This window comes from Pteropus vampyrus, unplaced genomic scaffold (genome assembly GCF_000151845.1).
Source record: "Pteropus vampyrus isolate Shadow unplaced genomic scaffold, Pvam_2.0 Scaffold1, whole genome shotgun sequence".
Taxonomy (NCBI): Eukaryota; Metazoa; Chordata; class Mammalia; order Chiroptera; family Pteropodidae; genus Pteropus; species Pteropus vampyrus.
In genome coordinates this window covers 21,351,933-21,362,943 of record NW_011888782.1, presented here as the reverse complement: position 1 = coordinate 21,362,943, position 11,011 = coordinate 21,351,933, and the positions used below count along the sequence as shown (strand labels likewise).

The 11,011-nt window shown below is 41.9% G+C and overlaps 1 protein-coding gene across 1 annotated transcript in view; it reads left to right on the top strand.

Annotated features, from left to right (window-relative positions):
• SCN11A (sodium voltage-gated channel alpha subunit 11) overlaps positions 1-11,011 on the top strand; it is a 66,883-nt gene that overhangs the window by 19,658 nt on the left and 36,214 nt on the right. Inside the window, exons 8-12 of the mRNA XM_011355179.1 lie at positions 1,656-1,797; positions 2,353-2,550; positions 3,504-3,677; positions 6,430-6,559; positions 7,631-7,879. Of these exons, the coding sequence (XP_011353481.1) occupies positions 1,656-1,797; positions 2,353-2,550; positions 3,504-3,677; positions 6,430-6,559; positions 7,631-7,879 (893 nt within the window). The remainder of the gene's footprint in view (positions 1-1,655; positions 1,798-2,352; positions 2,551-3,503; positions 3,678-6,429; positions 6,560-7,630; positions 7,880-11,011) is intronic.

Sequence of the window (11,011 nt, the reverse complement as noted above, 5' to 3'; positions counted from 1 at the left end):
GATTACAACAAATCAATGGGAAAATAGCCTAGAAAATTACAACAAAAGACAGAGACAGTAAATATAAGAATAAATATCAATCCAGAAGTTCCAACTTTTGACAAGGTAGGAATTCTAGAAATAAAGCACAGAAAAAACAAACAGGAAGAAATTAGCAGAGAAATAATACAGAGAATTTCCCTGGGATTAAGGATGAAAGTCCCTCAGCATTTCATAAAGTGCCCAACACAATGAATGAAAAAGTCATGTAAGATCATGGCATTTCAGAATCTTTGGTGGCAAAGATCTTAAAACCAAAGAGAAAAAGAAGATTGGTCATCCATAAAGGAACCAAAATCAAAATGGCACTAAAATTCCCACCAATAACGCAGGATAGTAGCTGACCAGTGCCTTCATATTTTTAAGGAAAAATAATTTTCAACCCAGAATTCTATCTCTGGCCAAACTAACAATCATATGTGAATGTAGAATAAAGTTATATTCATATCTGCAAAGATCACCCAATCTTTTCAAGAAATTACTTGAGACTTGCTCCAGAAAAATGAAGGAGTAAAACTTAGAAAGATCAACACACAAGATTCAAGTAAAAATGTATTCAACCCAGGAGAGCCATCAACACAAGCCACAGTATTTTTCTATGAAGAGTGATATAAGTGTGATGAAGCAGGATATGATTAACTACCATAAGGTGTTAATCATTAAGAACTAAAACTGATAAATCAGATATCAGCAGAAGCATTATATTTAGAGATATGGGTGTAAAAGAGTTAAAAGTTGTTGAATTTGGGAGTATAAGATGGAATGTTTTTCATTACAAGCTGTTGGTGCCATATGATTTTTAAACCACGCACATGTATTATTTTGATAAAAATACTATGCTTATTAAAAACTATGAAAGTATGCATGCTTAGTATATCATATAGATATACTTAATGATGTGTGCTTTGGTGGTATGGGCAAGGACCTGTGCAAGTTATCTATTGTTTGTAGAATAAAAACAATGGATACAAAATGTTTGTAAAGCCAAAAGCCTGTTAACAACTGAAATGTAAATATGCATCATTAGCAAAGCAGTTAGAGAAATCATAAGACTGTAAGGCATGAGATGGAATGAGATATCTCCCTGTATGCTGGTATGGAAAGATCTTCGAGCTATATTGTTCCATGAAGGAAGCAAGGTGCAAGAGAGTGTTTAAAGAATGTTCCTCTATATGTATTATAGAAGATATGTATCAATGTATGTGTGCTTCTATATTCATAGAAAACATCTGGAAAGTTACAAAAGTAATGTAAACTGTTGCCTCTAGGAAGTGGTACTGAGGGTCTGGGGACAGAAGGAGACTTCGTATTTATTGGATACTCTTTTCTGCTGTTAATTGTTCCCTATGTCATTGCACTTCATTTTTCAATGAAAAACTGCTAATATGAATTTAGTGATCAATCTATTTGAATAGAGTCGACGGGCACCCACATTAAGGTACAGGCTGGGAGGCTTGGCTAACAGCGGGGTGGCCACTCTACAAGTACTCTCTTCACCTGGGACTTTCGGGTGTGAGCCCATGGCCCTCGGAAGAACCAGTACCACGTGGGAGAAAAGGGAAGCTGGGCTATAGGGAATGTTATTCTCTCTCTTTTCCCTTGTTTCCCATATCTAGTGACTGTTCTGAAAAATTTGAATGCATACACACTCAAAAGAATCCTGACTATGGCTATACAAATTTTGACAACTTTGGCTGGTCATTTCTTGCCATGTTCCGGCTTATGACCCAAGATTCCTGGGAGAAGCTTTATAGACAGGTTATCAATTTTTTTATTCTCTCTCTCCCTTTCTCTCTCATCGATCTATCATTTATTTATAACCTACCATCTATTCCCCACCTTTGTCTTCTATTCCTCATCCTTAACAGTTTTACTGTTAAATTCGGCTTTAGAAATTCTGTTAGAAACATCAAAAAAACATATAAACATGATATCTGGAAGAATTGTGTATAAACACTTCTCTTCCTAGAAATATTATACCTCTCCAGATTCCACACTGCCAGAAGTTCCACTAGCACTTTGGTCTTCATGAAGCATTGCTAATGCTCTTGCCTTTTAATTTTAAAATGCAAATATTCTGGAGATAATGATGAAAAAGTCACTGAGACTTCCATGGTGACCTATGGACGGCATCTCCTCCCTGGCTGACAGGGCATCAGGCGTCACTGGGGAGGCTGTGGATGATGCTGTGGGCCGCTGAGCCAGCTGGTGCTGGGGAACACCAATTGCTACTGTAGAATTTCTGCTTGAAGTGACAGCCACCCCGCTGTGGAAGAAGGCTTCAGGTGCCAGTGTGTTCTCTGTCTCTTGCAGACCTTACGCACCTCGGGGCTCTTCGCAGTCTTCTTCTTCGTGGTGGTCATCTTCCTGGGCTCTTTCTACCTCATTAATTTAACCCTGGCTGTTGTCACCATGGCTTACGAAGAACAGAATAAGAACGTAGCTGCTGAGACGGAGGCCAAGGAGAAGATGTTTCAGGAAGCCCAGCAGCTGTTAAAGGAAGAGAAAGAGGTATGGGTTCATGGGGTCAGAGAGTGGGCTCTGCTTAGGGGGATGCTGGAGGCCTTTGGGCCTGAGGCTCAGGCTGCTGTATGAGGCCTGGTCACAGCATTCTCTACTGGTGCTTTTCTGAGAATTTAAGCCCCTTGCAGACTGGCTCTGCTATTCTCTGTCACTAAGATATCCAGGCACAGGGCTCTTGAGAACAGGGATCCCTTGGTTTTGTTGCTCTTCGACCTTTTGAAACCTGAGCCTTCTAGGGCAGATTCCAAATTGCTTGATAGAGGATAACACATACGCAAACACACACACACACACACACACACACACGCACACGCACACGCACACGCACACGCACACGCACACGCACATACATATATAAATCCAGGTTTTGCTCCAGGTTTCCTTGTGGGAATCTGGAGGTGTTTGTGTTCAAGGCCTTTTCTTGAGAGGGTTTCGGAAGGCAAAAATGTTGGCTCTGGAGACGATAGCCATCTCTACGTTCTTGAAATTCCTGTCATATTTATAGGCCACTCTCATTGTGTCCCTGATACCTTTACATTTTTCCAGTTACATTCTAAGATTTTTCAGGGCAGGGACTATGTTTGATACTCTTTCTCACCCTCCACAGAGATTTGTCAGGAGGAAGCCCATCGTAAGTGCTTAAACATCTGCATCATCAGGCACAAACATCTTTTGAGTACCTAGTACATACTAGACACAGTGCTAAGGGTTTGTGATACAGAGATATGGAAGAGTCTCCCTGCCTTTGAGGGCTGCAATCTCTGTGGACAAATAGGACATGTTCCCCAGATAATGACAAAGTAGCATATTCCAGTTAGGTGACAAGCAATCTACACTGCTGCCAGAAAAGAGGAGAGACTGCCCACCAAGGCTGAGGTCATTTGCAGTGTTTCATGGGGAGGTATAATCTGTTCATTAATTTCTTTTGTTCACTTTCTAAGGCTCTGGTTGCCATGGGAATTGACAGAAGTTCACTTAATTCCCTTGAAGCATCATCTTTTTCCCCAAAGAAGAGAAAGCTATTTGGTAACAGGAAAAGGAAGTCCTTTTTTTTCAGAGAATCTGAGAAAGAACAGGTTCCAGGATCAGAGTCTGATGAGGATTCCCCAAAAAAGGTAAATCTTGGCCAAAGAGTTAATGATACCATATCACTGTTCAAGGAGATAGATCAAGTTGTCTGTCTAATTAAAAGGATTCATTTATTCATTCATCCATTTATCCAGCATCTATCTGCACATACTTTCCTGCATCTGTGTGTCTACTCAATTACCCATTTATTTACAAATGTTTATTTAAACATCTTTCTGTTTGACAGTGTTTACTCTCTGCTTGGCACTGGGGTGGGTACTGGGTCTACATGAGATGAATGAGGAAAAAACAACTAATGATGAAGACACACTAATAAGGAGGCAATTACTCTTCCGTGTGATGACGGACATGATGATTGCTATGGGACAGCGGAGGAGGAGCAGTGTTTTAGTGCGGGTTCCCTCCAAAGCCAACCTTGAGCTGTTAGAGTGCAAGTCTGTTATTTAGAAAGTGATCCCAGGAAGCACTGAGAAGGGAGGGAAGAAAGGATACATGGAAGAGAAGGTGGCCGATTGAGGTGCATATTATCAAGCCAGTTGCCAGTGAAGATAGTTGAAGTTTAACTTCTCTGGGGTAAGGGCACTAGAGTATTTATACACCAATTTAGGCTTTTCTTTGGTTAAAGACTGCTGGGGTCAGGAGACAATAATTTTCTTATATTTCTGACTTGCATTAGGGCAGAGGGGGTTAGAGTTGTCAGAGAAAGCCCTCAGGGTAAAGCCTGAGGACATAGGTTGGGGCCAACAGTAGCATCTGCTTCAGACAGCCAACCCACACTTCCAGACTTGGTGGGGGCTGGAGGAAGGGAAGTAGATCAGAGAAGCGTTCCCAGAGGAAGCAGCATCTAAGCTTAAAAGATGAATTAATAGGTAAAAGAAAGAATGGAGCACAAGTAGAGAGAAAACACATGCAATGACAAAGGCCTGGAAGTGAAGCGGAGCAGGAGACCATGACCCCGTAGAAAACTTGCAAGTGTGTGTGTGCACATGCACGTGTGTGTGTGTGTGTGTGTGTCTGTGTGTGTGTCTGTGTGTGTGTCTGTGTGTGTGTCTGTGTCTGTGTGTATGTGATGAGGATGGAGTAGTGGGTAGCAAGAGGCTACAGTGGTAAGATGGGGCCATTACAAAAAAGCCTTAAAACCAAGCTAAGGAGTTCACTCTTTACACTGAGAGCAAGGGGTTAAGCAGCCTTGGAAAGTTCTAAGCAAAAGTGATGTGACCAGATTTACATTTTCGAAATCCTGGGTGGATCGGAGAAAGGCGATTAGAGGAGGGCAAGACTGGAGTCAACCAATTAAGAAGTTGTTACAATAAGAGACGACAATGGCTTGAACTGTGGTTAGGGCAAGGAGGATGGAGAGAGATGAACAGACGACGGTGACCTACAGAAGATAAAATTTGGCAACTGACTAGATGTGGAGGGTGGGGATGATGCCCAGTGTATAGCTTGGGTGGCTGACTTGATGGAGGGTAATTTACTGAGACAGGAAAGAAACGTGTTCTGAGGACGAGGAGGATAGCAAGTTCAGTTTTGGACGTGTCAGTTTTGAGGTGCTTATGGGCATCTAAGCAGGGATATCGAGTAGCAGGTTGGATATGCTGGAATGAAGCTATGGGGCGGGAGGCGATGTGTGCCGTAGGAAAATAGCTATTCTTATTACTGTAGGAGATGTTTAAACATGTGTTAATTGTGGAAGAGAAGTCAGAAGAGGGAAAAATGTTAAAGATAGAGGCCAGGGAATAATGGCTAGAGCCACTTTTCTGAGACAGGAGGAAGATCGAAGTGAGCGTGCCTGCCAGAGAATGGGGTGGGGAAAGGGAGTGAGGGGCCTTTGCAGAAGTAGATGGATGGACCTCATCCACTGCTGTAAGCAGTCTTCTGATGGAGTGATGAAAAGATCTCATAGTTTAGAGGCTTCTTTGCTGTCAGACCACAGCATTATTGAAGAGACTGCAAATAATTTTTTAAAATTTGAAAGTTTCTCTTTGTTCCACAAAGACCCACACACCTAATACAAAATGTCTCTTTCCTTTATGTAGAACAAGAAATAGTTATAGAAGGATTACAGGCTGCCTTTAGAGTAGCGTATTACAAAGGGATAGTTCCCTCTGGGGCCCTACTTGGTCAGAACTTTTGGGAAATAACTCATTATGAATACTCGCATTTCTTGGATAGCTGATGGTTTATGTCCTTTAATCTCCAGAGTATTTAGAATTGTAAGTGAGGTAGAGTCAATAAGCCGTTGGGCACAGCCTGAGAGAACACTTGAGTTTTAGTACAGAGATTTTGTGATATTTATTTTGACAGTTCTTTTCAGTAACTGACTATTTCAAAATCTATTTAGGCAGCCATTTAAGGCACTTCACTTTCTGTCCCCAGTCCACCTTTCTAAACTTATTTCCCACTTCTGCCCTTTGTAAACATGGTTTCCAAATTAAGACTTTTTACTGCTTTCATACTCTGAACCATTGCTCGTTAGTTTTTGTAAAATTAGATTTGCTCTTTGTTGACAATGAGTAAGTCACAGAGAAAGAAAAAAATTTATAGGTAAGATTCTAGAAATGTGCATACATAAAAAGTATGAGTGGTCAAACCATATTTCTCATTTATTAAATATGAAATAAGAAAACTGAACATTTGTCATGCCATGATGTTGAAATGAATCAGTCTATGCAAAATATTGAACATCTATGCTGTATGTGGCATTGAAACAAAGCAGTTTGTGAAGTTTTGAAGAGTCAGCACCTTCTCTTAGAAAGTCCATGTCTTCTTTTACAGCCTTACCTCCTAGAGCAAACCAAACGACTGTCTCAGAACCTGTCAGTGGACTTCTGCGAAGAGCACAGAGACCCTCTCCAAAGGCAGAGGGCGCTGAGTGCTGTCAGCATCCTCACCATCACCATGCAGGGTAAGTTCTGACTCTCAGCCCAACAGGGAGCCTAACTTCGATGACGTCCTTCCTTTCTCCCTCTCTTAAGCCCCTGTCCTCCTCCCCGCTCCCCACCCCGAAACCCTCTGCAGCCCACTGTACTTCTTGCAAAGAGTGATTTCCTGTGCCTTTTTGGAGCACGTGAGCACGTGAGCAAAGTGATTTGGAAGAAATGGGTCTTCCCTCTAGGCCCGCCCTGAGTCGGTACTTGGGTAGGGTGGGAACTGACTAAACTTGGGACTAAGAGCACAAATGAAACCTCCTGATTAGGCCAGCCAATCACAGGAGGTCTCAGTGACAGTGATAGTCAGCCAAAGAAGAGAAGACATCGAAGTTTCCAGTAGGTGGCCGTTGTCACTGAAGATAGAGTTAGGAATCTGGAATGGAAATAGAAGACCTATGTTGACAGTCTGGATCCATCTGATGCACCTGATTAACAGCAGGTAACAAGGACCCAGCTAAGGGATTGGGGATCAAGGGCAAGACTCAAGTCCCTGTAAGAATGAGGCCCTTTTGAGCCTGTCGCATTACCTCACATGGCCTGCATGAATCCCTGAAATGGTGCCAGGGAAATCGGAGGGGCAGTCGCTTTGAGGCCTGAACTCAAGCAGTTGAGAGAGGGCTGCTTGTTTCAGTGCGTATAAATGCTCCTGCCTGACTGTATCTCCTTCCCCTGAGCCCCAATAGCTCCCCATGCCTCTGTTACAGCTGTCAGTATGGTCTGCCTGGAGGGAACATAACTTGAGGCTGGTGTCTGTCTCCCTCATTGGTCCCCATGGGAGAGAGAGTGCTGACTTACTCATTTGTATCTCTAACAGTGCAGCCCAGTTCCTAAATGTTCAATACAAATGTAAAGAATTGACATACCTGACTCCACCCCATGAAAGTTGGATGTGGGGCACCTCCCCGGCTACACCAGTCATTGCCCTTCTCGACTGATCATGTATAACGAGAGACCCCAGAGAAGAGGAGGGAAGGAATGTACTCAGGCAGAGAGCAGCCAGACTGGTTCAGAGATAACTCCTCAACTGCTCTTTCGTTCTCCTCCAGAACAAGAAAAATCCCAGGAGGCTTGCTTCCCGTGTGGGGAAAACCTGGCATCCAGATACCTCGTGTGGGACTGTAGCCCCCGGTGGATATGCTTTAAGAAGGCCCTGAGAACCGTGATGACCGACCCCTTTACTGAGCTGGCCATCACCATCTGCATCATAATCAATACTATCTTCTTGGCCATGGAGCATCACAAAATGGACCAGAGTTTTGAGCGTATTTTGTATACAGGAAATTTGGTAACTTTAGGCTTTTTAAATAAAACATATTTCAAACTTTGAATTATAACCCTTTCCAAGTCTAGACATTTTGTGAGTGGCCCAACCCAACCTAGGTCTTTGGTCCCCTTAAGTGGAGTAAAGAGAAAAGATGACAGTTAGGGTTTTGTTTTTACTCAGTTCAGTAGTTTCCCACAGGGCCTGTGTTGGCCCCTCTAGTATATTATGGTGTCTTTTTAGTCATCCATTCGTAAGCCAGAAGCAAGTAGACATCTTTAAATGTCAACTGCTTGGGATAATTAAAAAAACATTAACCATATCCAGAGGCTCATGATAATGAATACCAAGGTCATTGGTGATACTGATGACATCATTTGTCACAAAATAATGTGGCTGCTATGACTAGGTGTTATTCCACTGGAAAGATGAGTCAAGGCCAAGCACTTTCCTGGAAGTGGGTGTCCTTAGCTGTGGGGTAGGGATCCAGATTTGAGTCTGCTTCAGTATGTTTCTTACTGGATGAATCTAGTCTCAGTTAAATTGGGCAAACTAGTATAGGAGAGCTGACTTTTCAAGAATTGTTTACTTTAATTCATAGTTCCTGCGGAAGACATTTTTTCCCAAAGGAAGATTAGTCTCCAAAATATCAGAAATTACAAATAATTACCAACTGAATGTTCTACCCAAATTAACTAATGAGTTAATAGGCTAAAAATCTTACCAGAATGTCTATCCCTTTCTTCTTAAAGTTTTATTTTATTTTTCCATTTTGAAAAGCAATATATGCTTTTTTAGAGTTTAAAAATAAGGGAAAATAAAAATAAAGGAAATACAAAGAAGAAACTCATTTCCTATGGTCCTACTAACAAAGATGATCATTTTTAGCATTGCAGAGTATTTCTAGGCAGTGTGTTTGGATGGATGGATGGATGGATGGATGGATGGATGGATGGATGGATGGATGGATATATTTTTAAAATTCACTTATTTACATTGGTGAGAACCCGCTGTATCTATTGAATCAGGAGTTGGTCCACAGAGCTACTTCTATGTATCAAGTTAAGGATGGTGTAGAACCGGAGACAGGTACCTTACCCTCAGTCCCACATCCCTCCCAGGAGGAGCAGGGCTACAGTGAGACTGCCGTACAAGGCTAGGGTGGATCTCCTTACAGACAGTCTGCATGTAAGTTTCTCTCCCCATACTGCCTTTAGGCAGAGGTGCCTTGGCAGTGTTCAAGGGTTGGGTTAGGTTCCATGCTGCATGATAAACTTAACACACACAGTACCTTCTAACAGGCTTAGTCTTCTGGGCTCCAGGCCAGTGTATTCAGCTATCTCCTGCTGAAGTGTCCCAAGAATTGGGCTGATGGTTTTGTTTCACTTGAAAGCAGAATGTTATACCCTCAGGGCCATGCTCCCTATCTCATCAGAGTCAGCAGAGCCATCTTTCAGCACCTCCTGGTAGATGGAGTTATTGGATAAGTTCCAGAGAATACCCAAAGAACCCAGAGTTATTCCCCCGGACAGGGCTTTACAATTGCAGAGATGTTCATCACTTATCAGCTGGTCCAACTATGAGAAAAGCCCCCTCAGATTTTCCACTGACTAGGCATCCTGAGTGTTGAGGTGAAGCTGCATTTTGCAGTCAGAAGCTGGCTAATTAAGTGACATTCTTCTTCACTCTCTCCAGAAGCAGAAGGAGAGACAGGGACATCGTTGGTGTCTGAGGACACAGGCAGCAGCGGCACCCCAACTCCTGAAAATTGATGAGAAGCATGTAGAGCTGGCACGTAGCCGTGATTCCATTCCATGTTCAGTATTCTTTAGACATACAGTACAAAGATGGCAGCCACTCCATCTATTGTGTCCTTATGGCAGTGGTAGATGGAGACCAGGGAGCTTTGAGTTCCAAAGAATACGTCCAAACCTCCCTCTGCTGGTGGGCCAGGATTAAGCTGGCCTATGGAGTTTTGTAGGCCTGGGCTTGGAAATGGACTCTTTAGGCTTCAGGATACCCAGAATCAGGGGAGTACACTGAGCTCCCAAGAAGCCATAAATAGCACTGGAATTGGATTGCAAAACCAATGGTCCCAAGGCATCAGGGAGACCGTAGGGCCAGACACCTACAGCCTGAAGGAGACCAGAGGAGGAGGAGTGTGTCAAAGGGGCTGAGGATCAGTCCAGCACAGTTAACTAGAACAGGCAAAACTACATGCCTTTAGGCACTGGGTGTGGCATTGGGCAGGGGTAGCTAGCAATATTGGAAAAGGTAGATATAAGCTTTGAATTTTCTTTGTCACCCTTGATTTCTTTTTTATTTTCTATCCTGGATTTATCTTTGCCTATCCTTTTATTTTGACTCATGTCATTTTATTATGAGAATTTTAAAAATAAATAGTAAGTAATTGAAATAAAATAATTTAGATGAATTAAAAGAACTTAGATGCAGACTGTCTGTAAGGAGACCACCCTGGCCTTTTATTAGTGCTCACATGAGCAAAATGACATTTGGTTAGCCATGCATTAAAAAAAGATCATCTGTTACTTTTAAGAGGGAGATTTAATCATTTGCAGGTTGTTGTTTTTATTTTCTAGAACTATAGAGGATAGTTATAACTGACAACATTTTAAAGGCTTTAACCCTTTTTATTTTACTTTATAATTTTCATACTATAATTTTCTCATTTCCATTTATTAGAAAGAGAGAGAGAGATGGAGAATGTGCTATTAGCTATGAAGAAATGCTTTGTTTTATCTTCTATATCAAAGATATAGAAAATAGATTTAGTTTTGATTTTGGCTACTGCGTATTAAACATTTTGCAAGTTTCTTAAGACTATTTATCTAAGTATCAAAGACAGGACAAAAAATTATTTTCGCTCATGGAAAACACATAATTAACCACTTTTGCAATTTTTACCCCTCTTTTTTAATTCTCTGGTATTTAGTTCTAGAGTGAAAAGCCCTGTGTTCTGAGTGAGGTTTTAGGATTATATTCCAACTCACTAATCTTCCTTTCAGCCATAATCAATCTAGGGCTTATCCTCTAATTGAGTTGCTCAAAGACATTTTTCTGTCTCTGGTAGTGTTTTTCAATTCTCTGCTCTGGGCCCCGTTTTAAAATTTTTCTGATCAAGATGTTGATATTGAGTGGTTTAGGC